This window comes from Meira miltonrushii, assembly GCF_003144205.1.
Source record: "Meira miltonrushii strain MCA 3882 unplaced genomic scaffold FA14scaffold_2, whole genome shotgun sequence".
NCBI classification, from domain to species: domain Eukaryota; kingdom Fungi; phylum Basidiomycota; class Exobasidiomycetes; order Exobasidiales; family Brachybasidiaceae; genus Meira; species Meira miltonrushii.
In genome coordinates, this window is record NW_020289944.1 from 3,350,458 (window position 1) to 3,377,470 (window position 27,013).

The 27,013-nt window shown below is 43.9% G+C and overlaps 11 protein-coding genes across 11 annotated transcripts; 4 read left to right on the forward strand and 7 right to left on the reverse strand.

Annotated features, from left to right (window-relative positions):
• Positions 1-1,321: 1,321 nt before the first annotated feature.
• FA14DRAFT_105180 (FAS1 domain-containing protein) lies at positions 1,322-4,432 on the forward strand (the record flags this gene model as incomplete). The annotated part of the gene is made up of 2 exons (XM_025495733.1): positions 1,322-3,611; positions 3,705-4,432. Coding segments are annotated over 2 exons (3,018 nt in total), but the record flags the coding sequence as incomplete, so codon positions are not given.
• Positions 4,433-5,149: 717 nt separating this feature from the next.
• Positions 5,150-6,052, forward strand: FA14DRAFT_179289 (uncharacterized protein; the record flags this gene model as incomplete). The annotated part of the gene is made up of 2 exons (XM_025500913.1): positions 5,150-5,835; positions 5,902-6,052. The coding sequence occupies 2 exons, from the start codon at positions 5,150-5,152 to the stop codon at positions 6,050-6,052; spliced, it is 837 nt and encodes a 278-aa protein (XP_025356221.1).
• Positions 6,053-6,358: 306 nt separating this feature from the next.
• Positions 6,359-7,165, reverse strand: FA14DRAFT_184788 (uncharacterized protein; the record flags this gene model as incomplete). The annotated part of the gene is made up of 1 exon (XM_025501406.1): positions 6,359-7,165. One exon carries the CDS (start codon positions 7,163-7,165, stop codon positions 6,359-6,361), a length of 807 nt encoding a protein of 268 aa, XP_025356222.1.
• Positions 7,166-7,590: 425 nt separating this feature from the next.
• On the reverse strand, positions 7,591-12,370 carry FA14DRAFT_160882 (uncharacterized protein). Its single transcript, XM_025498870.1, has one exon. It carries the CDS (start codon positions 12,315-12,317, stop codon positions 7,662-7,664), a length of 4,656 nt encoding a protein of 1,551 aa, XP_025356223.1. The 5' UTR covers positions 12,318-12,370; the 3' UTR covers positions 7,591-7,661.
• Positions 12,371-12,926: 556 nt separating this feature from the next.
• FA14DRAFT_160883 (uncharacterized protein) lies at positions 12,927-13,959 on the reverse strand. The gene has a single exon (XM_025498871.1). The coding sequence runs from the start codon at positions 13,902-13,904 to the stop codon at positions 12,996-12,998; it is 909 nt and encodes a 302-aa protein (XP_025356224.1). The 5' UTR covers positions 13,905-13,959; the 3' UTR covers positions 12,927-12,995.
• Positions 13,960-14,190: 231 nt separating this feature from the next.
• Positions 14,191-14,741, forward strand: FA14DRAFT_155337 (putative MRS11-subunit of the Tim22-complex; the record flags this gene model as incomplete). Its single annotated transcript, XM_025497747.1, has 4 exons — positions 14,191-14,271; positions 14,371-14,486; positions 14,564-14,597; positions 14,667-14,741. The coding sequence occupies 4 exons, from the start codon at positions 14,191-14,193 to the stop codon at positions 14,739-14,741; spliced, it is 306 nt and encodes a 101-aa protein (XP_025356225.1).
• Positions 14,742-14,890: 149 nt separating this feature from the next.
• On the reverse strand, positions 14,891-17,479 carry FA14DRAFT_164558 (ubiquitinyl hydrolase; the record flags this gene model as incomplete). Its single annotated transcript, XM_025499895.1, has 1 exon — positions 14,891-17,479. One exon carries the CDS (start codon positions 17,477-17,479, stop codon positions 14,891-14,893), a length of 2,589 nt encoding a protein of 862 aa, XP_025356226.1.
• Positions 17,480-19,003: 1,524 nt separating this feature from the next.
• FA14DRAFT_172523 (putative RSR1-GTP-binding protein) lies at positions 19,004-19,873 on the forward strand. The gene has a single exon (XM_025500408.1). The coding sequence runs from the start codon at positions 19,051-19,053 to the stop codon at positions 19,627-19,629; it is 579 nt and encodes a 192-aa protein (XP_025356227.1). The 5' UTR covers positions 19,004-19,050; the 3' UTR covers positions 19,630-19,873.
• Positions 19,874-19,983: 110 nt separating this feature from the next.
• Positions 19,984-22,303, reverse strand: FA14DRAFT_160886 (uncharacterized protein). Its single transcript, XM_025498872.1, has one exon. It carries the CDS (start codon positions 22,256-22,258, stop codon positions 20,066-20,068), a length of 2,193 nt encoding a protein of 730 aa, XP_025356228.1. The 5' UTR covers positions 22,259-22,303; the 3' UTR covers positions 19,984-20,065.
• A 136-nt stretch (positions 22,304-22,439) lies between these two features.
• Positions 22,440-25,376, reverse strand: FA14DRAFT_172525 (uncharacterized protein; the record flags this gene model as incomplete). The annotated part of the gene is made up of 5 exons (XM_025500409.1): positions 22,440-23,365; positions 23,427-23,927; positions 23,991-24,390; positions 24,420-24,896; positions 24,961-25,376. 5 exons carry the CDS (start codon positions 25,374-25,376, stop codon positions 22,457-22,459), a joined length of 2,703 nt encoding a protein of 900 aa, XP_025356229.1. The 3' UTR covers positions 22,440-22,456.
• Positions 25,377-25,582: 206 nt separating this feature from the next.
• On the reverse strand, positions 25,583-26,928 carry FA14DRAFT_189860 (uncharacterized protein). The gene is made up of 3 exons (XM_025501760.1): positions 26,667-26,928; positions 26,436-26,597; positions 25,583-26,367 (listed from the first exon to the last, which is right to left on the reverse strand). Exons 1-3 carry the CDS (start codon positions 26,697-26,699, stop codon positions 25,747-25,749), a joined length of 816 nt encoding a protein of 271 aa, XP_025356230.1. The 5' UTR covers positions 26,700-26,928; the 3' UTR covers positions 25,583-25,746.
• Positions 26,929-27,013: the final 85 nt, after the last annotated feature.

A 27,013-nucleotide genomic window follows, 5' to 3' on the forward strand; every position in this document is an offset into this window, starting at 1 on the left:
TGTGTGCTGCTGCTGCTGCTGCACAGCCGCTTATTCTCGGAAATGTGGATTCGGAGATGTGGATCGAGAGCCGATGATAAATAGAAAATGCCAGATCAAAGATCATGATCCCATTCTAGCACTAATCCGTGACCCTGATTGCTAATCTTAAAAGCTGCGAAAAGAAGGGAATCGCATTATATTAGAACAATATTGTATTCCCGCTCATTATATCACCTCATGCTGAAGTCGTTGTAACGAAAATAGAAAGATGTCTCTTTTTGATTTTTAGAAGATGTAAGAATGAGAGCAAGCGAGTAAATATTTCCGGATCAACGCATTCGCTGCGCGTAACGCTGCTTGGAAAGGCCCGTTTTAATTTTGCACAAAAAGTAAGCAAGACTACGTGATCCCCCCCTTTTGGCCGGTGTGAGTAGCCCGTGTTCGGATTATCGGATAGTATTCTTTGCAGAACAAGGGGCATTGCCATAGATTCAATGTCCGATAAAGGTAAAGCGGATCAGTCCGTGTTGTGTATTTGTAATTCGGTTAAAATGGCTGACTCCGTTTTAGCAATAGTGATGTGCGAAATAGGAAAACGGGAGACACTTCTCCTGAATGGATTGAGATGAATTCGCAATCTTGCATCATTTTTAGCTCGCCTCGTAGAGATCGCGGAGACAATTCACACATAAAGATGCAGGCACACTAAATAAGGATGACCATAAAGGTTTTACACTCTTTTATAAATGATCACTTGCATCTCTTCTTTCGCTTTGTCGGCTTGTCGGCTCAGAGAAAAGTAGGTGTAATAAACATTACTTATCAGTCAAAATCAAAGCAACACAGTAAGCCGTGAAAGTCAAGACATTAAACGTATTCCTTACATCCAGGTAGATGAGGTGAATCTCATCAGGGCATCGTAAAATATGAGCACCCTACTTTATATGAGGAAATAACGAAATATGCTCATTTTTTATCACCATCATTCACTCACATCCCATTCCCTTTTGCAACCCTCTCAGACTGGTTTATGCGGCAGTGTTGTGATTCGTTAGCGCCGCGCTCAGGGTAAGGTTGACATGCTCTAACAGCCTGCAACCCCTGAACTGACAGCCAAAGTGCTCTCCACGCGTTATCGCTCCACACAAAGAATGCATTATCAAAAAATCATGCTCAGCAACAATTACAACCATCCTTAATGATCACAGAGCAGGCACTGTGATTGGAATACACCAAAATGAGGATAGGATTATTATCATCCCTAGCCTTGGTGCTATGGGTAACACTATTCTCGTCCGCAATCAATGCTGAAACATCGCCACCAGATATACCAATTCCAAATTTGATTGATATCTTGGTTCAATCGCCAAATCATACAATCTTTGTTCGACTTTTACAAAGAACGAGACTTATTCCAACTTTGATCAATTTGATGGAATTCGGTGATGGAAGAGGTTTGACAATCTTTGCTCCAACTGATGAGGCAATCTTGCGAAAAAAGGCAGATGAACATCAATTACGCAAAGATGCATCCACTTTCTCATCAATTGAGGCAGGCGCTGAATATATCGAGTATGATACTCAAGTATTATCACAATGGGAATGGGCTGTCAAGCTTGCTGAGCAGTCAGAACCGACACCAGAGCAAGAGGATGCAATGGTGCCTATTTGGACTCAAGAGGGTACTCAAATTGGCAACGTGAATGCCGTATTGAGGCAGCAATTATTGTACCACATGCTCAACTATACACTCTCATACACAGTCGGCGGCAGTGATCAAGCATCTCCCAACGACGCACCCCTGAAGCTATCCAGCAAACCGCTCATGCTAACCACCCTTCATCTTCCCTCAAGACGATTCCTGCACGAACCAACACGCCCAGGACCGATCCCTCATCCACCCAGCAATCCGCCACTCCCTGGCTCAGAAGACAGGGGTGCTTTATTGGGAGGAGAAGGTCAAAAAGTACGCATGTGCACACGCGGAAAGGAAGAAGAGATCTATCTAGGCACGAACTCAAGATGTGAGGGTGGTGTGAAAGTGTTGGAAATGCTTGACAAGAGTGACAAGGGCAGAGTTGTGGTGATTGATGGTATTCTTGACGTGCCTCCTGCACTTTCTACAGTGCTAAAGTCACACCCGAAATTACAACACCTACTAAACCTTACCACTTCGGCAAGCTTGCGAAGTTTAACGGAGACAGCACATTCAACATTCTTTTTGCCCATTGCGGAATCGTTTGAAGTGCTCACCTCACTTGAAAAGGCGTACATCACCGGTGATTGGGAACTTGCCCAACAGGACAGAGTGAAGCTTCTGGGTCAACATATGAGTGGAATTGGCGTGGGAGCTGGAACGGTGGCATACGCTGATCGTCTATGCAGCGGGGAGACTGCTTCTCTGACCACCATCTTTGGAGGTCAAGTGAAGATCAATTGTGCCAAAGATGGCAAGATGACTGTCGAAAAAGCCAAAGTGATTGAAGAAGACATCTTGATCGAGAATGGTGTGGTGCATATCATCGACGAATTGCTCTTACCATACGGCGATCTTGGCATGTCGGTAGAAAAGACGCTTCTGACATTAAACGCAAGCCGATTCGTATCTTTGATGCATTCGGCAAATCTTCAACACTACATCGATGCTAATCCTCACGATGTGGACGACCCTGAAAACGAAGCTCAACCATGGACGTTTATGGTACCAAGAGATGACGCCATCTCCACATGGTGGAAGGATAGAATGGGTACTGATCAAGACGACTACTTCCGCGCCAAATGGGGCTATGCACCCATGTACGAGGCAGGTGCACCGGCAAACGGAAGCAAATTGGTGGATGTGCTCAAATATCACGTCGCTCCAAAGATGCTCACCCCACAAAACCTTACCGACGGAATGTTGGTCGGTACAGAACTGCGCAATTGGAGATTAAAGGACGCACGTCAGAGAGTGGTGGTAGGTGTGGATGATGAAACTGCACCTGGTGGAGAACGTCAAGGCAACGGTGATGTAGGATTCGGAGATGCAAATGTGATCGCAGAACCGGTCACAGTTGGACCTTCGATCATCTACCTAATCTCTCAGATTTTGGAGCCACCTTCGAATCCTATTCAGACTGCCGTTTCTTCGCTATCGCTTTCAACATTTGTTGCTACTGTGTTTAGTGCTGAACTGGACAAGCCTATCAAACGTGCACCGGCGATCACTTACCTTGTCCCACACAATGATGCATTCTCCGCATTGGGTTTAACCATGCCTTATTTGCTTTTAGATCAAAAACAGCCACGTAAAGAACTTCGATCGATGGTGGAATATCATGCGATTGATCGAATCGTTTATATGAAAGACTTTTCTTCGGGTAGTCAACGTTATCCCACTTTGGAAGGGTCGCCGATCTGGGCTGGTAAAGATGCGAACGGTACAGTGGAAGTTCGACGTGGTACTGAGGGGAGAAATGCATTAGTCCTCAAGGGAGACCTGCTCACCAGTACAGGTGTTTTGCATGAGATCGATCAAGTCGAATTACCGCCAACGCTGGATCTTACGATCGGCAAGCTTATGAAAGGTGCCAAAGCAGACACAATGAGAGATTTGATCGACAAGGCAGGCTACGGGTGGCTGTTAAACGGTACGAGACCATCAGAAGAACAAGCTGAGGAGTTCGACACAATGCTGAAAGGCAAATTCCCAGAACATCACAAGAAGAAAAAGAAGAAGCAAGAGAAACGTCACAAGAAACGACATCGCTTGTTTGCCGATGAAATGCAGTCGTATGTGGTCTTGACTCCGACAGATTCTGCTTTCACCCGTATCAACTTGACACGATACTATGAGGACAGAGATGCATTGAAACAACTTGTTCAACTGCACATCATTCCTTCACCGGCAGATGAAGTATTGCCAGGAGGAACGGATGATCAATTACCTCTAAGCTTGAAAGATGCATCTTCGTTCTCTACTTTACTTGATACATCTTTGGGGGGATTGAGTGGGTATGGAAAGATTGCATTCAGAAAGCTAAAAGAGTCGAGCAAACGCAGATCCCTTTTCACTTCTTTCCGTGATGATGATGCAGATTTGGGATGGATGGTAGGCATTGCAGACACACGTGGAACCGATGGTCGTAAATATGCAGCGAAGATATTATCGTTCGGACGAGAATCCCTTTCGATCGATCGAACGGAAGATGTATCAAGCATGCTACGAAAAAGCAATAAACGTAAACAACCGGAAGGTGAATGGAATTCGCGTAGTATCGGAGGCGTTTTGACGATCGATACAGTTTTGCAACCTTATGTGCCCGGTTGGTTTTACAGATGGGGATGGATCGTTGCTACGACATTTGCTGTTCTCTTGGCCCTTTCCGGTGTTGGATATGGGCTTTGGACATGGTACAGGCGTGATGGCAGAATTAGATTGCCTGAAGCGCTTGAAGGAGAGGAAGAATAAGAGTGCTGCTTGCCTTTCATATACATTGTACATTTAATTTTTAACTTCAATTTTAATGACCAATTTACGATCTCAATTGCAAATTCCGTTGGGTAGATCCGCTTGAGAACATCGAATGATTACTGTTTCTATTTTCCCATGCAAGCTGCAAGTGAGAGGTTGAGAGTAATGTTTTGTTTGTATTTGTGTTTTTAAAAATAAGCTAAGAAGTTCTTGGCATCACCATGAGACACCGTCAAAGGAGGCACAACCCCCACGCGTGAATGAGAGTGGGACTTTTGTGTTCCCTTGATTAGACGCTAAGCGAGCATCAATCTGTCAAACAAATCCAACCACCCGAATGAATACTGCTAACGACATTTGATCCCTACAAACAAGCATCATATGGAAGATTGTCTCTCAATGTACCCTTGACATCCATCAACAGCAACTTTTTAAATGTCTGATAGCGTCCTTTATCATACACAAAATAGGAACGTCTGTGCTTGGCTTGCATTTAGTTTCTTTTTATACTGAAATTAGTCTCGGAACGAGAACATTTTTGAACCTCTACAGAACTTGAGGAGCTGAAGAAAAGTCATGAAAGAGTGTATCAATTTATAAATCGAGTGTGGGGTTTTCTTCCAAACGGAAAAAGTATATAAGCCCGGTTAACACTTCTTTATATCACTATAAAACTCATTAACCCTCTTATACCCTCACTTTATCCCCTTCAAAATGCTCTCCTTCCAACGTGTCTTGCTCGCCATCACATTTGCCTCTTCAGTCATTTTGGCTGCACCCCTTCAAAAGCGTGTACCCCAGTGGGCTGACACAGACAGTGCAACAATCCACCCAGGTGTAAACACAAACACTGCCGGATCATGTACGGCAAACTTTGTATTCTACAATAGTAACAACGAAGTCTTTATCGGACAAGCAGCACATTGCAGTGGAACTGGAGAAGCAACATCCACAGACGGATGTGATTCAGGTAGTATGCCAGAAGGTACGCCCGTCACAATCACCGGTGCTTCTCAACCAGGTATATTGGCATACAATTCATGGATCAGAATGCAAGCTGCCGGTGGCAGAAATACATATGATGAAAGTACTTGTGCTTTCAATGATTTCGCTTTAGTCAAAATTCATCCTGATGATCATGCAAAAGTTAATCCAAGTATTCCTAAATTTGGAGGCCCTTCCGGAATTCGTACAACAGACGTTGCTACCGGTGAACCAATTTATGCATTCACAAATTCGATCTTGAGACAAGGAATTCCCCTCTTGCAACCTAAATACGGTATCCAACGTGCCCAATCAGGTGATGGATGGTCACATGAAGTTATCGGTCAATTTGATATCCCCGGTGACTCTGGCAGTGGTGCAATTGACCGAGACGGTAACGCCGTTGGTGTTTTGAGGTGAGTGGCAGACAAGATTGATGAGGTAAACTATTCCATATCGCTCACATTTTTTTTTCTTCACAGCACCCTCGAATTTTTGCCAGTGCCAACCGAAAACGGATTTGCAGATTTCGCTCGCGCATTCAATTTCTTAAGGACACAAGATGACTTTAGCGATATTGAATTGGCTCTAGGCACTGAATCATTCAGCTTCGCACTTCCCATCCCGAAGTAATGTCTCGGACTATATTGTAAAGATAAAGAATATCATGACATTATGTTGCTTTCGCAGTATGGCGAAGAGAACGAATTCAACGGAAAGAGAAGATCACGAAATGAAAAGCTTATCTAAAGATATGAGCACGAAATACCATCTAATGATTGCCATTGCCTCCTTCTTGGCCAGGTTGGGGCTCTGGATGGTCTTCAGCTGGAGGCGATGGAGGATATTCAAGTCGTGGTGGGTTGTTTGAACTGTTAGCAGGGCATGAAAGAATTAGTCAGCGTTCGCCAATCGTTAATCGTGTTACTGCCACTCCACTCACCCTCGAGCAGATTTTGCATGCCTTTGTGGCTTTGTAGTAAATTGACCTTTCATTTGCGTCGGCATTCTACGTGAAAGGGCAGACTTTGCACCAAACCCACTATCTTCACTATAGGAAAAACTTGCATCGGTCTTTTGACTTTCAGGTGTATCACCTCTTTGTCGTGCTGGGAATGGTGATTCACTTCTTCGTACAGGACGTGAACCGCCAGCACTGCCACTTTTTCCACCTTCAGAGTCAGAATCCAAATGAATCACCGGACTCTTAATGGATGAAGTACCGTGAACTCGACTTGGTGAACCGCCATTATGACCTTTAGTAGGACTTGTACTTGTTGACATACCGAGTTGCAAATTTTGCTTTCCTTTTGCGGCTTCTTTGTGTAAATCAACTCCAAACAAAGAAGCACCGCCGCTTGACTTATGATGTTGAGATGTGCCGGAAGCAGGAGGCGAAATATCTTTTCCAAACAATCTAAGCGTTGGAGAATTGCCGGAAGTTTGTTGACGTTTTGGTGAAGGTGATCTGGAAGGTGTTCCTTCTTGAATTACTTTTCCGAACAACTTTACCGTACTCTTTGGCTGTTGATTATGTGGCGAAGAACGGGCAGGAGAAAGAACACGTTCTGGAGAAGGTGTTCTTGGCCTTTTACCTTTCTTGTCCGGACTTGATGGCATCCTTGAAGATTGTGCTTCATGTTGGTGTTGTTGAGCAGAAGCACGAGGAGAAGTCGATTTACTCTTAGCAACAATCCTCGGTGAAGAAGGTGAGTGATGGCTACCCTGTGAAACACTCGAGGACATTTGCGAACGTGAACGTGATGGTGATCCTGTTCCCGTTCCGCCCGTTTCATGGGTCGAAGGAGCTGCAACACGGGCTAATAATCGTAAATTATCATGATCACTTGAACTTTGTCCTGCCTTTGAATTGCCAGGCGTAGGTGCTACGACTGGACAAAGCGCTATCAAAGAGATAAGGAAACATAACGACAAAAGATTTTCGAACTTTGTGGTTCTCATCTTGATGACTTGGATTGGTGACGGTGGGAGAAAAACATACAAGAAAATCACAAACGTTCTTCATTCTATACGAACACACATCTAAGAAATGAATACAAACTATGCCAACTTCCGCCCCATCAGTACCGCTGTGCATTTTTCAGTTTTCTATTCTGAGGTGACATTATGAGCTTTCAACTCGGGGCTCATCCACCACAAACCTCAGCCAAGCACCGGATTGCATGCAAACTGCATATTTCAATTAAAGAAAGCCACATGTATACATCTACAAAATTATCGTCTACGATCCCGCAACTCTCACACTATTTTGTCGGGGTGTTTGTAGGATTTCCAATTTTTCCTCCTCATCCTGTACTGTTTGCTGGGTAGATTGATGGGATCCACTATCGCCAACCGTGTGTGTATTCTCGAGACTTTCCCTTTGTGAATTTTCACCAAACAATTTTCGATGCGCTTTCATTCGCGGACTTTCATCAGTCGATTGTTCAGATCCGGCGTTGCTTGCCGTTTCAGCATTCCGCAGAATTCCACCGCCACCTGCATTGCCCCGTCTGGCCGATGAAACTGGCAAAACGCCTGAAGAGAAGTCAACAGAAAACGTCCTTGAACTTCTTCGATTTGATGAGAATATAGGTGCCATTCCTCCTCCTGTCACCGTACTCATCGGACGTGCTTGCTTGAAATTTGAAGCTTCGTCATTCATGCCATGTCCAAGTGTTGATTGTGCACCATCTTTCAATCCTGGCGATGAAAGCGGTGGTGGTACCATTTTGTTTGCAATCGGCAAACTTAATCGTTTCAAATGTCGTGGCGTAGGCCCGCTTTCTAGTGATGTGTCCAATGTCCCGTCTGATCTCAAATTGGAGCTATCGATGGAAGACACAGCCGGATTGATTGTTTGCGTAGCGCTGACGTAGGTTGGGTTTGTGGACAACAAACTGTAACCCGCTTGCGTTCTCTTTCGGTCATGTTGTTGAACATTTTGCATTTTTCGTAAATCATCACGTAATTGTCTGTAAGCCTTTCTGATTTGTGCCTCTCTCGACCGTTGTTCGGACATTTGTTGCATTAACAATCGTACTTGATCTTCACGAGCTGCAGGCAATGAGTTGATGAGCTTGTCATCGGTTGAATGACCGCCAGAAAGCGCAATTTGTGCTCTCAATTCAGAAATGTCTTTCTCTTGCTGGAATGACTTTTCACGCAATGCATCACGTTCACGTTCGATATCTTCCATTTCACTCATCTGTGCAGGTGAGATGATCGATCTACTTGGTGGACTTTCACGCTCGGAAGAATCTTTACGTTCACCGCTTTGCAACTGAGCGTTGAGAGCCTTTACTTCAGCAAGCTCTTTCTCCAATGCAGCAATTCTAGATTCAGGTCGAGTTGCGTCAGAAATATCATCCACCGATCCAATATCCGTCGAAAATTCTCCTACACTTTGATCATTACTTGAAGATCCTTCAAGTTCTTTACCTTTTTCACCCTTCAACCTTGAGATGTCTTCTCTTGCTTTTTGTAATAGACGAATACTCTTGTCCTTGCGAGAGACTGCTTCATCGTGTTGTGTCTTGTACCGTAACGTTTCTGCTCTGGCCAGGATTGCATTATGATGTGCTTTGTCCAATTCTTCCGTCAATTGGATAGCATTATCGCGGTGCGTATCCGCTTCTTCGCAAACTGCATCAAAGTCATCCTTCAAATCTTCCATTTCCGCCTGATGAGATTCCATTTCAAGCTTATGGGTATCGACCATATAGTCCATCACACTTCTCTGTTGATCCAAAAGATCCAACAATTTCTTGATCTCATTCGTTGATACGTCCAGCTTGGCACTCATTACTGTCAAGTATTCTGCCAATGATTCACCATTGTTGCCCAATCCATCCAATGGCGTGGTAGCACGAATAATCTTTTCCAATGTTCGCTTTTCGGCTTGCAATTGTTTGAAAGCCAAAGCAATTTCACCGAACGCACCAACAAATCTGTCCTCCGTCCTCTTGATCCGCTCAATCGGACTGTCAGAACCTTCTCCCATTTCACTTCTTCTGCTTTGCAAGCCCGAGTGCGTCCGTTGGGCTTGATAGCCATTACTGTTGGTAAGAGGAGCATTTGGATTTTCATATCCACCCAAAATCCCTGCTCCTCCCCCGATCGAAATTGGTGTATCTAGTGCTGTTGGTGTCCATGTACCCGTTTGTCCTTGAACGCTCGTCGCTGATGGTGATCGTACAGAAGCGACTGAAGGTGTATTGACAACAGAAGCTGATGCTGAATTTGCCGGAACATCTTTGATATCAATCTTCATCGAAGGTGGATTTGTGATCGAAACCGTTTGTGGTTGCGTTGCCATATTAACAGAAGGACGTGAAGATGTTCCATTTGCAGCAGTAGACACAGTGCCGGTCCATGCACTTGGTGGTCCACCTGCAGACGGTCGTCTGCGTTCTGCAAGTGTTTTTGGTCGCTCATCATCTTTCTTCTCTTCGCCGTCATTCATCGTCAAAGTTTCGGTCGAAGGAGAAGTCGCGATCAATTTAGGCGTCGAGATTTGAGAAGATGAAGGTGTGACACCATTTCTTGCTTCGATCATCGCTCGCATTCTAGTCACAATATTATTTGCACCAGGTGACGTTGAATTGGATTGTTGACCTTGTGGTTGAATAGGTGGTGTAATTTGTTCTGGTTCAGAAGAACCTCTTCTTTGCGTAAGTGCTGCAGATGCAGCGGCTGCGGAACCAGTCGTTCTCAAAGAATTCGTAATGGAATTTGCCGAATCTCTTCGGACCATTGACGGCGCCCGCGAAAGTGAAGCTCGGGCTCCTTTTACCGTTGTGGTAACACGTGTCACTACCGCTTCTTCTGCTTCTTCTTCCTCTTCATCCTCGCTACCTTCTTTCAAATCTTCCTCTTCTTCCGTTTCACTGTTGGCAACGTGAGCTTTGTCTGCTGTGCTTGTCTTTACTTCAGTTCCACGCTTTTGTAATTCATCATACGTGGGCTCTCTTTGCACTTGATCCAATATAGCCTGAGCATAATCTGTTCCTGCTCTGGTTGATTCTTGATTAGCACGTACAAGAGCAACTGAAGTGGCCGACAAACGTGCTGGAGTGATTGCTGGCATAGAAATCGATGATGCAAATGACGTCTTGGGATCTGGTTGTACATCATCAGTAAGACTGGACGAATTTGAAACGACTCGCATGCTGTTGTTCCTCGGTATATGCTCACCGTTTGCCATTCCTTGTCCTTCTTCTTTGAGACGCATAAATTGCGACATTTGATCGCTTGGATCGGAAGATCTCTTGGGAGAACGATTATCATCATCGCCAATAAATCTTCTCGGAGAAGAAAGAGCTTCGATATCATCAACAACGATATTTTGTAGCTTATTATTTGCATTCGATATCGAAGGATTGCTTTCCGCAGACCATATCTTTTGCAAGATTGTCGATTGTTCAGGCAAAGGCGGCAGAGGCTCTGTCGGGGGCATTGTTGGAGGAGGAGTTCTGCCACCCATCGATGGACTAGCTAAAGAACGTGAGGCAGACGGCGAACGCATTGCAGGAGAAGAAGTAGAGGTAGAAATGTTATGCAGAGAGAGTGGGATCGGTCGGGCTTTACGCTTCGAAACTGGTTTCCCATCAGGCGTTGTGGCCGCACTTGGAATGCTATCCATAGAAGGAGTTGTAGGAAAGCCAGTCGCTGAAGGAAGAACGCCAAGAGACTGTGAAGTGGTAAAGGCATTTGGTGATTTGCTTTGAAATTGAGCAAATAATGGATTGTTAAGGATGCCTTCGCTATTAGCAGGTGATGGGACACCTTTGGGTGTAAGGGCATCACCGCTTCCACCGGATACGCTTTGTGGTGTTGCTACAACAGATGCCGTTGCAGGCAGCTCTGCACCTCCGATACCCAATCCGGATAGAGGAGCTGTTTGTGTGATTGATCGTGACGATGCAATAGTATCTAGCGTAGGAGCAGCGACCAAAGTTCCTTCGTGTGGTTGATGATCTTGATCGGTCGGTGTTGCCCCAACATCAATCTGATCGGAAAGAGCTGCAGCATAGTCCGCCCAATCACCTTGACTCCATCGAAAGCTTTGAACGACATCTGCGCGATCTGTTCGGGTTCTTTTCAGAGGAACGTCTTCAGTATTTTCCGCATCACTCTCAGCATCTCCATAATCACTTGCGGCTGTTGCAACGGACACAATCGAACCACGATCGTGCGGACCTAACGGTGGCTGTAATCCGGATGCAGTCTCATTGGTAGCATATACGTTGCTAGAATCTTGCAAAGGCTCTTCCTTTGCCTTTTGATGTTCTTGCTGACGTAGAGCAGCTTTTGCGGCTGCTACATGTTGTGCACGAGCTGCGATTGCTTGAGCAAGGCTTTGAATGTTTGTTTGATTACCAAGATTGGGAGATTGCTGTGGTGTAGTAGAAGCAGAGTCTTTTCCACTATTGCTGCCTAATGTATTGGAAGAAGTCTTTCTTGTTGGTATAGTTGGCATGAGTTGTCGCCTGGCAGCAGAAGGCGGTGGACCATTATTTCTTGCACTTCTAGCAGCTTTTGAAGTCAAAGAGCCGCTTGAACCACTTTCACTTGAACTTGTCGAGATTGAACGACCATGTTGTTCCTGTTTGAACACTGGACGATCACGAGCAGCCATGACCCCTTCAATCTTTGGTGATTTACCCGAATTGTATGCTCTTAAGCTAGTGTACGGATTTCTTGTCGGAGTGAAAGGAGAAGGGGTACCGTTACTACTTCCACTTCCGCTTCCTAGATCAGGTGTTGAAAAGGTATCTTCTGATGGTGAAGCCTGTTCACTTTGTTGTTGATGATGATTATGACTTGATGTTTTTATTCCATCAATATCTTTTCCTGTTAAAGTCCAACCTGCATTCAATGAAGGTGAATAAGACATTGTCGGTAGTTCATCATCATAATTTTCTTCTGAAAATATATGGAGAGTTAAAGTTGAAGGTTATATGAAAGGTGAATGGAATTATATATTGAATATGCATCTTTGTTCGTGCACACACGCTCTCTTTCCCATTTCAATTTTACTCCAAGAAGCACTTTTCCACTGCTCATCTTACTCTTTCGCGCTGGAAAGCGGCCCACACTTTTTGTATGCAATATGCTTATAATCTGCATTGCTTGTGTCAGTTTCATACGTACACTCTTGATTCGCACCTTTTCCTTCATTTAGGCTGAATCACGCTAAATTTATGAGTTCAAATGGAAGAACGGGTTTCTGACCGCTAGAATCAAAAGTCAACGCTAAAGGATTTTCGTTGGAATAAAACTTTAAACAGCAAATAACAACGACATGCCAACGGCGCCGTAATGTGTAATAGCCTTAGTGCATATCATTTAACAAACAAATCAAATGACGCACTTTGCAAGGCACAAGCCAAAATACACGGCAAAGGAGCGTGTGAGAATTCACGGCTTCACAATTGGCCGATGAATAGGAGCTTATCACCGATTCGACACCGAATAATCACGATATGAATGAATAGTATACAATTGCAGTAGAATACAAATACAATCCGATCATTTTATTCCGAAACGAGAACTCCAACACAACATACATCAATCATTGCGTCAATATTAACCCAAGAATGTGTAAGCACTGAATGAGGAGATAACTGTCAGAGAGAATTTTTTGTATATCTTCTGTCACTACACACTCACTGAATAATCGCGTACCATCACGTCCTGCTACTCTCATCAATTCTTGTTTACCTCCAGGATGAAATTTGAGATAAGGCGTTAGATCATACACCTTTCCTTGGAATGCCGACCAAGCATCCTCTCGTGTATTATGCTTTTTCAGTTCTTCCTTTGTGATCCTCTTCATTGCCATACTTTGCGGTCCGGCTTGCATTCGTTTAGCGAGAATCTCCTGTTTCGTTCTTGCCCAGTCCAGTGCACTACAACCAGGCTCGAGGACAACCTTTTTACGCTTAGGAGCAATCTCACTCGTCAAGAGAGTCCTTCCATCTTCTCCATCTGTAACATTTATCCTGCCTGGTGTGAGAGATGCACCTGATGCACCTCCAATGCCAGGAGGTGCAGTTCTTGCGGTGGTGCTTGGTGGTACTCCTAGTAAACCTGCTCCATTTGATTTTACTGCTGGCCTTAAAGGAGTAGCAAGGGAACCGTTAGAAGATGAGGATGCTGCTGATGAGGAAGTTGCAGCAGTGGCCGGGGTGGCGGGGACTCCAAGTAGGCTCCTTAGCGATGACATAGTGATGCCTCTTCCCTTTGGAGCAGCAGAGTTGGATGGTGCAGAGGACTGCGGTTTCGATGAAGATTCAGAAGGGTCTATCGAGAAAGAAGGTAGTGATGTCTTTGTCGTGTCATGATTGCTGCCATCTATATCTATATCGGCTGAACGTAATGCTGCCACATCATCTTCACTTATACCTGAACTGTCGGTATCTCTCCTTCTTTGTGGTCGTATGGTATCCGATGGTGATGATGGCACATCCAGCGTAGCCATCTTCAATTTCAATGTCCGATCGAAGAAGGAAGGAAAGACAAAGACGGAAGTGTTGATGTTGACTTCTCTGACGCGTAAGAATTCGGAGATTAATAATGAATGAAAGGGCACATCGTTCTTGCTTAGATAATCTTGATTGTGACTTTTTTTGCGGACACTTAAACGAAGAAAAAAAGGTCTAAGCGCAAATGGTTATTTCACTACCATCAACTTTTGATTCCATATCGAAGGAAGATTATCCGCTAATTGCGAGTATTACAACAACTTCACAACTCACATATACATCATGGTTTTCGGATTAGGAGGTGGCAGCTCAAATGCTGGACCAGCACAAGCTACCGCACAACTAGAAGCAGCCGAAGCAGAGGTAAGTAGATTGAAACTGGTCTCCTTCAGAGGGACATGCTCCTATCCTTTTCTTCCTGGGCTGCCCACTAAACTTTACCATTCCCTCACTCTCCAACAGCTCGAGATGGTAACAGATACATTCAACAAATTAGTCGCTTCTTGTCATAACAAATGCATCTCTTCAAGATATATGGAATCCGATTTGAACAAAGGCGAGAGTGTTTGCATTGACAGGTGTGTATATGGAGAAAAAGGGGTTCATTTCAGCTGTATGTGCTGACCAGGTCAATTCTTGTTCTTTTTTCTAACAGATGCGTCTCAAAGTTCTTCGTGGTGAATAAACTTGTAAGTAGCATAATGCTAAACACTCCACTTATATTGAATCCTTACTAACATACTCACTCTCTCTAACAGGTCGGTGAAAGAATGCAAGCAATGGGCGGAGCAGCTGGAGGAGCTCAAGGCGGTGGCGGTGGCAGCTTCTTCTAAGCACGACTCGACATTCTATACATCTACATTCCCTTCTCAAAGCTCAAAACCATTGTATCTTACATTGAATCGCAGTCAATCTCGGAGAGAACAAGATAATAATATTAACACATCTCATTTTTTGATTATTATTATTACACTGTTGGTTATCACTCTTCACGTACCCAGATATACTCGTATGCTAATTTTGATAAACCTTGAACGCCAACATCGGTTGAAGGGTCTTTTGCGCTAATTGAAGTTAAAGGAGCAAGAACGACTTTTTCATCGTTGAAGAAAACCCAAGAAGAATCCTCTTTTGTACTTTGCACTTTTTGACCAGATTGAATCAAACTGCTGGGTTCAGAAATGTGAGCAACGTAATGTCCACTATGCACTGAAGGACCTTTATGCGAAATGAATGCTTTCAATCGATAATTTGCTGGAAGTTCAGATCTTCCACCAATCACACCTGCTGCACTTGATTCTCCAGCTCCTTCACTTGTCGTTGCAGGTTTGCTATCTTCCGAATCTCCTGCGTCGCCTGGATTCTCGAACAACCAAGCAACGGCAATCTCGGGATTGTTACCATTCAACCGTAAAGCCTTCTTTGCTTGTGCTTTTGTGAAGCCCATATCTTCTAGCATAGATGTATCTGGTGCACCCCCACCAGCGGCAGCAGAACTTGCTGCTCCTGATTGATACTTTGAGAAATCAATAGGATCATCGATATCAGGGTCTTCCATATGTGAAAAGAGCCAATTCATTGCTGCTTCTGCATCTCCCGTATTACCGGTTGCTAGTAGTGCACGCTGACAACGTACTTCCGGGAAACCCATTGCTGTCAATTGTGACATTGCACCTGCATCGAATGTAGGAACGTTGCTGGCTTGCGCTGAAGTATCTTCTGGTAATTCAATCTCGCCTTCTTGCTTTCCGGTCCCTAAGTATGCATCGAGTGACAGTGAACCATCAACAGGCATGATGATAGGCACGTCCACTTTTTGTGGAACCCAGTTGATAAGCTGGAAGCGACGCACTTGAATAGCCAACACATCCGGAAATGATGTGAACAGCGTCTGCTTTGTAGCTTGAACATTTTTATCGCAAGAAGGACAACGATAATCAAGCGTTTCAGGAGCGGTAAAGATGTCCAAGCACTCCTTCAAATCGACAGGCTCATATTCCACCTTTCCATCTTCCTGCTCAACTTTTGCTTTGTCATCACTCGCATCTTGTCCTTCTATTGGTGCTTTGCCTTTGCTGCTCTTGTCTTTCACTCGGATTGGTACGGGCAGACTTAATCCTGCATCTTGCGCTTCGATGGTGTATCGTACCTTCTTGCACTCCAAGCACTGCAGTCGTTGTTGTAGTCCGAATGAGAATATCTTTGTCGGATCAGAGATGGGAGCGCCAGAGCTAGACGATTGCGGGTCTGCTGCCAATCGTTTAGACTCGTTCTGCAAAGCTGTGATCAAATGCTTTAGGAATTCGTCTGCATCCTGTTGTCGCATTGTGGAGAATTCTTCATGTCCTTTCCCTACAAGAGCTTTGAACATGCTTGGTCGGATACCATCTTGGAAAATTGGCCCTTGATCGGATTCGTTGGAATGAGAAGAGGCATCTTTGCTGCGCGGTACCGAGTACCTACCCGAAAGTAGACCATCTGCTACTTTTGTGGTTTGGCATTCGAGACACGTAGCTGGCAAATTGTTTGAACATTGCGTTGCATGTGGTCGATATGCGTCCAAATACCGAGTACGAAAGACGGGCAGTGCAAACAAAGTCTGTAATACAGAAGCCATGTAACAGCTATTTCCCAAATTCTTCAAGCCTGTCAGGCCAGGTCCGAACACCGGCTCTAGTTCTTTTCCATCTTCTCCGGTCATGTTGAAGTCAAATTTGAGATTTTGCTCGAGTTGTAGTTCTGTCATACTCTTTTCAGTCTTGGACAAGTCAACCACATTGATGCCAAAGAATGACAAATGTTTGGCCAATTTAGGGTCTAAGCGTGCATCATTGCATGCATAACAGTAAATATCTGCCGTTCCCTCTGCTGTAATTGTTCCTTGCTTCACACTGACGGGATGTCCGGTCTCTTCAAAATGAGCAAGGCCATGTGAATTTCCACCAACGCCTCCAAACTGTGCTCTTCCGCAACCAAGGTTACCGCAAGTCAAACAGAGCCACAAATTGGAGTCCAACTCACACTTTCCACATTTTGCCAGTCCATCTGCTTCAAGCTTGAAAGGTTCACCAATTTGCTTCAAGTCCACAGTATGATCACAAACAACGATTTCCTCTTCCCATGCTTTCACTTCAGATTGCTGAGCAGACGATAACGCTTTCATCACTCCCTCAACCACTTCTTCCAATTTGCTGGTTAACGGGAGCTCCCTACCACCCTGACATGCCAAGCACTTGGGTGTCGTGATAAAGTCAAATTTGTCCGCCTCAGTCTCAGCTGCAATTGCCAGCTTCTTTGGCTGTGGCGGCTCGACTTCAGATTTTGGCTTTGGCCTTCTCTTGATATTGAGAACGATATTGTGTCCTGTCTTTGCATGATGTAATGTAGAATGTTCCCGATCCTGATTACCGGTACAGCCACCATTGAAACAGATCAAACAAACATCGATACCGTTGGCCCCATCTTGATTGTCAAAGCAAAGCGTGCATTCTTCTTTGTGAACTTGTTGGGACAATCGTGGTGCATTTAATGAAGCAAATGCGGCGGTTAAATGTGGACAAGCAGAAGTCATTACTGAATCTTGATTTCGGGGTAAAGTATGATCGGAGGTTGAACCTTCTCTGCTGCGTTTCATGAGCCCAAATTTTTTCAAATTTGTCGAGTTGGTGGTTGGAAGAATAGGAGGAACATCTTCCCGTTTATAGGAAGAACAACACTGCTTAAAAGGTGGAGTGGGCGCTATGACAGTCTAAAATCGCGCTTTATGCTTGGACCTCTATTACACCACCTGCACACGACACACAACGCATACAGCCGCACTTTTGATGAGTAAAGATCACCTTATGGTGGAAATTGTGACACATGACCATCATCAATGCAAAAGCAGTAAAGTTGAGAAGAGACATTACTCGGAAGTCTTATGCTAGAAGCGATCGCAGTCAAAAGTACTATTCACAGTCATTATATAATAAGATCCCATTCTATGACTTCATGCATCGGTATCCTACTCATCGTCCTAAGCAAGAGTACGGGCCGAAACAAAAGCCGATTATGCTGAAATGCAGATCATGTTTATTTTCAATGATTAGTGTTTATTGAATAAGGCTAGAAACAAGAAAGAAGATCGTCGGCCAATGACTTGTAATGTTGTGAAGCAGCGATCACGCTTCTTTAGCCTACTTTGTGGGCGTAATAATAATCAATCAATTGACTTTATTCACAGTTTAGAGGGCGTTGTTTGAGCAAGCACTAGAATCTTCTTTACCAGAAAAAGACTGTCTAAGTAGCTCATCCATTCCATTGTTCCTCAAAGCAGGGCAGAGATATTATTAACTCATATTAATTAATATACTATTCATCAACAAAGTCTTATTTTTATTTGGTCGATCTAAGACAAAAATGAATGACGATTTACATGCATACACTTTTTAGCGTATTTGCACTCCGATCCTTCGCTCCGTGTATGAGTGTGTACACTGTATGCACACATCCATCACTCGTCGCGACCATCACGATATCTCATTCACCTTGCCATCGGTTCGGCTCAATCATCGGATCAATTGCTCTCTTTCATCCGTTTTACGACTTTTGCAATCGCATAAAGGCACGGGCTTCCTCAACCTCGGATTGCATTATTTATTTGCATAATAATTGATCCTGCAAGCAAGTATTGTATCATTCCGGCAGAAGGACTTGGTGTTTGACTTGGCCGCTGCTGCTTGCTTCCGTTTCCTGCTCTTACTCAGTGCCTGAAAATTGATCTTAAGAGAAAAAGTCTTGCCTTCTCTTTCGATCGAAACAAATAGCCAAAAGTGCGGATCCGCTTACCAAACAATCGTGTACTTTGGGGTATTCTGACAGTTTGCGTTTTACACTGTTAATCACTCCCGCATCCTATTGCTCTTTTTGATCAACACAAAGCATAACGACTACTTTACGACATCCTCACGAAAAACAACAACAACAGCAGCAGATCGTCTCTTCTGATTCAACTACCATACCCATACCCAACTCTTGTTTTGGCCACAGTACAACATCCATTAAGCAACTTCAGCTCTGTGGTATGAGAATATAGCCCAAATCAGAACAAGCGATTGAAAGGCATTTTGACAAGACCATCTTGATCACTACCTTTCATCAACCATGCCACCACAAGAGACTCGGGTTGTGGTGTTAGGAGGAGGAGGAGTAGGAAAGAGTGCACTTACAGTGCAATTTGTGCGAAACGTTTTTGTGAGCACGTACGATCCAACGATCGAAGATACATATCGGAAACCGATTGTGATTGATGGACAGCATTGTTTGGTGGAAATATTGGATACAGCAGGAACGGAACAATTTATGGCGTTGAAAGAGCTTTATATGCGAAGCGGACAAGGGTTTGTGTTGGTATTTTCCCTAACGCAGCTAGGAAGTGTGAACGAATTGGGACCGTTGCGAGAACAGATTGTACGGATAAAGGATAAACAAGTACCGATTGTATTGGTTGGGAATAAATCGGATCTCAAATCGGAAAGACAGGTACCAAGAGAGATTGGAACAAATCTTTCTCGTGCATGGGGAAATGTTCCATACTACGAAGCATCAGCGCGAAAGCGAATCAATGTCGATGAAATATTTGCCGATATCGTACGACAATGCAGAGTACACGAAGCAAGGAATAAAGCAGCAAATGGAGGGAGAGGATCGGATAGAAATAAGAAAAAGTGTGTAGTGATGTAATTCAAAGACAATCAAGAACATTTCCTTCTCATTTTTTTCCCGTCCTTGCTCAATTCTATTCGCAATCGCAATTATTTATATACCCGCAATGCTGATCATCTGGCAGCTTCTTCTACTTTCGCAATTTTTTCTGGTGAATGGGTGCTCTTTGACTCGTTTTCCTAGCTGCGCTTTCTGTTGCTCCCTATCGTTTCATTTCGATTGGAGGTCTCTTTTTCAACATCTTTACGCCTCGTGTATATCAGTGTCATCCTTTCACATTTCCACTCAATATCGACATGTGCAAATATCAGCTCGCACTCGTCTCCCATCTGTCACGAACTTCACGAATACAAACGAAGAACAACGATGTTTCCCAAAATACTATTGCATCTCAATCAAAAAGTGTGGAAATTGAAATCGTGTTTTGCATAAGGATATAAATACATGTTCCCGATCAGAGTGCGTCAAAATTGATCGCATGAACGGCTCTCTTTCGTTCTCTTTCATCTTCTCGTTTTTCGTTGAGGTGTAAGACAAACACTACACCTAAAAGCATAACAATGATCGTAACCAAAACAACAGTCACCCAAGGAATCCATTCGCCCGGACTGACGTACAACTCCCTTTTCCATGTTGATGAATCGCCCATTTCTTGTTCTCCTTCCGCTACAGGTTCCCAAGGAAGAATTACAACTTGAGAATTGGGAATCACTCCTTCCAGCTCGACATAGTTTACCTCTCTTCTTCGGGTCACACCAACGAACAAGCTTTCCACATAATTGTTCGTTCTTCCTAAACCGAAATAGGCATAAGGTAACAGCAAGCTTCTGTATGCCGTCTGAGCCAACTGTCCAACCTGTTGCGGCCTTCGAATCCCATTCGTATCCAACACTGTAAACTTGTAAGAAGCCCCTCCATAATTCACACCCCAAGGTCTATATCGATCTTTGCCAGGGCCAGAAGGATCGCAATAACTCGAACATGCTCCATTCGAGGTCATAGCCTTGAGGAAGAATGCATCGTAGAAGAAGTTATTCTGTACGAATGTGATCGATCGTTGATCTTTCTTTTGTCCCTTAGTAGGCAATCGCTGTACGAGTAGATCCAATGATCCATCTTCATCCAGATCAAAGAACACAGCACTGCGTGCATCTGTCATTGCATCAATTGCTTGTACATCTTCGTCTAACATTTTGAATGTTCGCTTCCGGTGTCGGTTCTTTGGGTCAGATGGACAACCGGGTTGTTGAGCACCTTTGGCATTGCATGGTACACTCTCTAGCAGTCGCAGATGTGTTTCATCGCCTCTTGCTCGCGTAGGTATGGTGATAATTGCCAAATCAGGATAACCATCTCTGTTGAAATCTCCAAGCGCCAAAGGTACGGGTATTGGAGACGAAAGCAGGTCATCAGACAAGAGCAGCTTGTTTTCTGGGACTACGTCTGCCAGGGGTATACGTGCCATCTTGTCATTTGACGGATCGGTGCTGAAGTCGAACGAAAAGCTGTCATCGGCTGTGCAAAGGTTGTACTCTGTATCACGACATGTTTGTGTACTGTTTGTCAGTGTTGCACCTCCTGGTCCTACACCAAACCAATCATCCCGTTTCTCGCTGCACAATGGCATCTGTCTGTTGTAGGCGATATTGATGTAACAAGGACCACTTTTGCCGTCGCAGGATGGGAAGACGACGTCAATTGTTCCGTCTCGATCCATATCGGCAAATGATAGGGCTCCAGCACCATCTGGAAGCTTTCCTTGACGGGCCAACGTATAACCTGGCTTTTTGCTATCCTTGTTAGCAGTCCAGATTTGGTAGCTCGATGAGGATCCCCAACCCCAATTGGATTCGCTGCACACTAAGAACAGATCTGCTAGACAGTCTCCATTCAAGTCAATGAATGCAGAGCTGTGTGGGTTGGCAAGGTGACATGTTGTTGTGCTTTTGCTTGCACCATCAGCATTGTACAAAGGTGCATCTTCTACTACGAACCCTTCTGTGCTATTATCTGGCTTCAAAGCGTTACGCCAGATACTCAACTTATCAGAGCTCGTAGGAAGGTGACCAAGTAGATCGCCTCGCATATTTCCCGTCACATCGAGTGTGATCGGCTGTGCACTTGTAGACGCATTCAAAAGAACTGGTGATGGCGCTACACTTCCTTCTTGCGTACCAAGCCAGACTGCCATCTCTAATTGGTCTGCATTGTCCCCTTTCATCATCGCCAAGACGTCAAGCTTTCCATCATAGTTGAAATCGGCCGGAACAATGTTGACAAAAGTATTTCCACGAGGAGCAGTAATGCGTGCCAAAGGTGATTGAACGAACTTGAAAGCGGTATGATCCCAAATGTAAACGTTGATCGATTTGCCATCTTGACTGATTGTGAATACATCAATAGCAGAATCGGCATTCCAATCTCCAAAAGCGGTCACTTGCCCATTAAGACCTTCTAAACCTAAGCTTCCAGCATCAATTAGACCTTCATATCGAAATCGTTTGGTCGGAAGGCCGAATAAAGCGTTTGTTCGATCGATAAACGATAGGATCACGACAGCCAGGCACAGTAGCCATAAATTTGAATTTGTCCGCCTCCTTTTCTTCCAGCTCTGATGATCGTCATTATTGTATCGTTGCTTCATCATTCAGATCCTCAACAGAAGCCACTCCATCTGATGAAGAGAATATGGTCCAAGGAAGAGAAGGGGTTGAATGGTGTGTATGCTGCATTTACGCGTGCAACAATAATATAGGCACGGACCTTGCAGCCAAATTTCATAAATAAAACAAATCCAAAGAATCAAAATACATTTCAAACAACCATCACAACAATACAGAAATAATTACGAATCTTGAAGTGTACCTATATAAGGTGGAGCAGGACCATCGATAGTACGCATACTGATTAGGCTCATTCTGGGATTGATTTGAGTGGTCATGCCTTCCAGATATGCGGGATGTTGGTAAGATGTTTGTTCAACAGATGTAACTTGCTCGATATTATCAATCACATCACTCAAGTCTTCCCTTGATAATGGTGTGTTTGACCTACTTGCATCAACCGACGGTACCTGTAACATCGGCTGTCTTGCTTCTTGATTTATTGAAGAGAACGAGTCGGGTTCAAGACAAGATGCAAAATCATTTAGACTTGTCTCTGGACCACTTTCCAAGCAAATAGAATTGGTATCAGACGATGACGAAGAGGCAGCAGGAGCACCAGCAGCAGTTTGACCTGGAACACTTAAAATTTCGACATATTCTGCACTTTGTTCACCATTTGACGTTCGTCTTGTCGAAGCAGATTCGTTACTTGATCGGACCAGTTCTAGCGTTATCTCATCATCTTGATTTGTTCGACGTAACGGCGGTCTTTGTGGAAATTGCCGAGGAGACGGCTCAGTAGTCTGAGAGGAAGGTGTTGGTGGCAAAACTCTATTCAAGTTCCACTCTGGTGGTCTCTGTATTTGCGGCTGTGATTGTCTTGTGATCAGGCTTTCCAGAATCAAAGATGAATGTCTCGTCGGAACTCGTGTTTGCTCATCGACAGCAGTGATCGCATCAGCAGTCGGAACTGTTGAGAAGCCTAGTGCGCTTCTAGCACGTCTTTGCGGACCAGATGTAGGGGGATTAGGAGTACGATGATCGCGTGATGCTACTTTCACCATTGGCGTTTGGAAAGAGATGTGCGTCAAGCTTCCATCTTGATTCCCAGAACGTTTGACGAGGTTCAAATTTAATTCCAGATTGTACTGCAATGAAGGCAGTGTCAGCAATCGAATTTAGCACTACATTGAAGCTAGATTGACTTACCTCAATACACAAGCCACGGAAATTGAATGAGGGTATTAAAATTTGCTCTTTGTTGGTTTTCATGAAGCATGGGTGAACTTTACCTTCTTGCGGATCTTGTTCTTTGTCCGCAGTTATGGAAACAGATTTTGATTCAACCAATAACTCATCGTTTGCTTCACAACCGCTATCGATGATCAGCTTGCCTTCAAAGGTGTTTCGACGGGCAAGATTGGCGAGATAATCTTGTCCGGAATACTCATCTGCTGGCGGTGGGGTTGCTCCAGTCCGGACCACTGGTTTAATTTGGACGAGTCGAACGACCGATTTGTCTCCCTCACCCCTTTTCAAGGCGTTTCTCTTTTCCAACTTTAGCTCGCCACCCGGAGAGATACTTCTTATCGTACGCAAAAGGTTGAAGGAAATCGAGCTAGGTTGAATTGCGTAATTTGGATCTGATACGCTGACGTTGAATGGAATCTGCGTGTCCATGATCATAGCAGCTGTTGCGGGGTGGGAGAACTAGAACGAAGAAAGAAAGTCAGCATTTATGCGAATCATTTCCAATAACGTGCTCGTACTCACCACTATCTCGACCAATTGATCAGTCGCAACTCGTTTGTACAAATGATAAAATACCCAAGCTTGAGGTCCACGATCTGTATCTTTCAACATCAAATCTACCCAAGTAGAAACACTTTCGGTGCTAGGATCACGGGAGGGCATTTGACGATTCACGGTAATTGATGGTCTACGATTGCCTGACATGTGTATCAAATCGCGAATATCATCATTGAGCCCATCTTCACCTCTTTCATGAAAGACATTTCCTGAAAATTCGGTACTTGTACGTTCTGCAGGCAAGTGTAAGAATTGTCGTGACTGACTATTTGTGATAGTGTGAATGAATGTTGTTGATGTCGGCGGTGCGGGCTGAACGATGAACGGTAAATTGCATCTATTGGGTAGAATGGTCAGTAAGGGTCTGTCATCAGATATGTAGTTGTAACTCACTTGGTAATATGATACCGTAAGAAATTTTCTTGCCATTCCACAGCAACAGTAAGTACGTATCGCACCGTTGCTTCCAGCGTACGGTTGCCAGAAATTTTGCTTTTCAATGTGTTCCAAGTGCGCTTGATTGAACTTTTGCGTTCGGGCTTATGGTTCGAGTTCAACCCCGCTCCATCATCTGGAACATGTTTTTCATCTTCTTGAACTTCAAAGTGCATAGTTGGCGGTAAAGGTGCAGGTTCACGTACGAATTTGAATGCATGCTGATAAGAAATACATCTGATTGGCAATTCAAATGCAAAAGGCATCTCTAAAGCGTGCTTTTGTGTCGGATCTCCCATAATTGGAGTCGAACTCACTCCAAGATTTTTCAATTCTTCTTTTGTATATGACATCGCTTTTGAATCGTAAAATAACCACTTTTTACGTCCGATCGAGCGACCTGAGCCTTTTGTCTCGTCTTTCTCATATCGGGAGCTGTGAGATAGGAAAAATGAGCTGTGAGAGAAAGGCCCACCACCAGATATCTCTGTAGACTTACAAGATCATCATTCCATGAACACGAATGGTGATGCGTTTAAACGAAGCCAACTTATTAGCTTGTCCGTTCACCGTGAATGTACCTTGGACGCATTGACCGGGTCTGTAGATGTATTGGTCCCTATTCGGTTTTAATTGGACGTTGATATTATAAATTGATTCTTTAGGTATCAATTGTTCTCGTTCAATATTCTCACCATCTTCCAAACTTGACTTCGTTTCATTCACAGCCAAAACACTCAATCGATTAGACAACTTCCTAGCAAGTTTCAAGGTTGAGAAGCGTTTTGGTTGTTGATCACTTGGTTCATTCTTTGACCGAATTCGTTCAACTTGCATTGCATTATCACGCTGCAATACCTCTAAATCACAACTACGCCTTCGAATACTGTTGAAACCATTTGAGAATGCCAACATGTCGTTCAACGCGATTGAAAGTGATGATGGCAAATGTGATAATGATGTAGTAACGTCGAAGATGGGTATCAAATCAATCAGAAAAGAAAAGTATCATATTATCATTCTTGTGGTTGGACTTGATGGAATTGGAATATTGATACACATGCTCCTATCGTGACACGCCCCCTGCTCCGGTTCACGATTCTAGATGAGGATGATTTTATCCCCTTTCTTAAAGACTCTACAAGACACAATCTAAGCATATCTCCTTACCCCTGTCTGAATAGCGATCTCAAAAGCTACCATTTCTAGAAATTGAAGTATGAAACGCCGAAAAAGGCACATGGTAGTACGAGGTAGTGTGCTACTCGGGAGATAAATTCACCATTCAGAAATACACTGCTTCCGGTTTATGAACAGCAAGTTTTCCCGAAGGACCATGACTTTTCAAAACGATTCTTGGGTCATCATCTGAAGCTTTGACACTCTTTCCGTTGACAGTTTTTGCTTTACGTAGAATTTCCTTGACTTCACCTTCAACCCAGCCAGGCATTGCTTTCCAAGTTACTGTTTTACCTACTTCAGGTAATCGATCTTTGGATGCTTGTTTGCCGGGAGCTTCATTTGAATCATGCTTTGATCCATGTGTTCCTTTGGCGCTTTTGTTGTTTTTGTTTGAAGATTTTTCCTCCTCATTTTCATCCTCTTCTTTTGCCTCAGAGGTAGATTTACGTTTTTGACCTCGAGAGTTCTGTTTTCCTTCCTCTTCTTCATCCTCCTCTTGCTCTTCGCTAACCTTCTTTCGTGTATTCTTTGCTTTTTCGGTATTGCCTACAAATTGTTTTCCTTTCTTGCTCTCCTCTTGCTTTTTAGAATCTGTTTCCTTCTTTTCTTTCTCATCCATTTGTTCCCATGCCTTTTTAGGAAGATATCTCTTTTGTGTTCCATCTTCCTTTTTTGCATTTCCGCTACCTTCCTTCGTTTGCCATTCTTCTTCTCCCCATTTACTCTGAATAGGGAATGAAAGCATATCAGTTGTTTGGTTCCTGACCTTTCTTCTCCGACATCTCAACTCACCAAATTCTTTTGAGATTCATCCTTTTTTCCTTCATCTTGATTATATCCTCCACCTCTCTTCTTATATTCGGCTGCCATGAATTGTGCTTTACGTGCACTCCATTGACCCGGAGCTCCTCCTTTATCCGATTGCATTACCTCCTCCTTGATTTGATCGCGGAGCTAGAGATAAGATTGGAGTAGATAAGTTCAGTACAAATACACCTTCCTTACTCCTGATGTTTTACTCACCTTTGGATCGGAATATTTATCTTTAGGAGGCATCTTTGTTAGTATTACTGTGAGCGTGATGATCAATCGTATAAAAAGGGGTTCCCTCCACCTTTTCGATCCCCAGATTCTGTCATCTTTATACCTTTTTGCATTCGAGATCCTTTCATCATTTCCACTCTACACAATTGCTGATGTTTTATCTAATCACATTAGCTTGACTATTTTCTTGTCAGCAAGGGTTCAAGATCAGATCGTCGTTGAAGGAAGTTTCATATTTAGGTTTGCAGTTGTAGGTAATCTTGCTTTAGCTTGACTTGATACTCCGTATCCGTTTTCAGGCCTAATGACGCGATTTATCTGTCACG

What these genes read in the sequence shown, in the direction of transcription:
- FA14DRAFT_160886 (XM_025498872.1), bottom strand. Translation starts at nt 22,258, where the DNA reads ATGATGAAGCAACGATACAATAATGACGATCATCAGAGCTGGAAGAAA.
- FA14DRAFT_160882 (XM_025498870.1), bottom strand. Translation starts at nt 12,317, where the DNA reads ATGTCTTATTCACCTTCATTGAATGCAGGTTGGACTTTAACAGGAAAA.
- FA14DRAFT_160883 (XM_025498871.1), bottom strand. Translation starts at nt 13,904, where the DNA reads ATGGCTACGCTGGATGTGCCATCATCACCATCGGATACCATACGACCA.
- FA14DRAFT_189860 (XM_025501760.1), bottom strand. Translation starts at nt 26,699, where the DNA reads ATGCCTCCTAAAGATAAATATTCCGATCCAAAG. An exon ending in ATAAATATTCCGATCCAAAG is followed by an intron (nt 26,598 to 26,666) that starts GTGAGTAAAACA and finishes TCTTATCTCTAG; the next exon opens with CTCCGCGATCAAATCAAGGA. An exon ending in ATGAATCTCAAAAGAATTTG is followed by an intron (nt 26,368 to 26,435) that starts GTGAGTTGAGAT and finishes TTCCCTATTCAG; the next exon opens with AGTAAATGGGGAGAAGAAGA.
- FA14DRAFT_172523 (XM_025500408.1), top strand. Translation starts at nt 19,051, where the DNA reads ATGCCACCACAAGAGACTCGGGTTGTGGTGTTAGGAGGAGGAGGAGTA.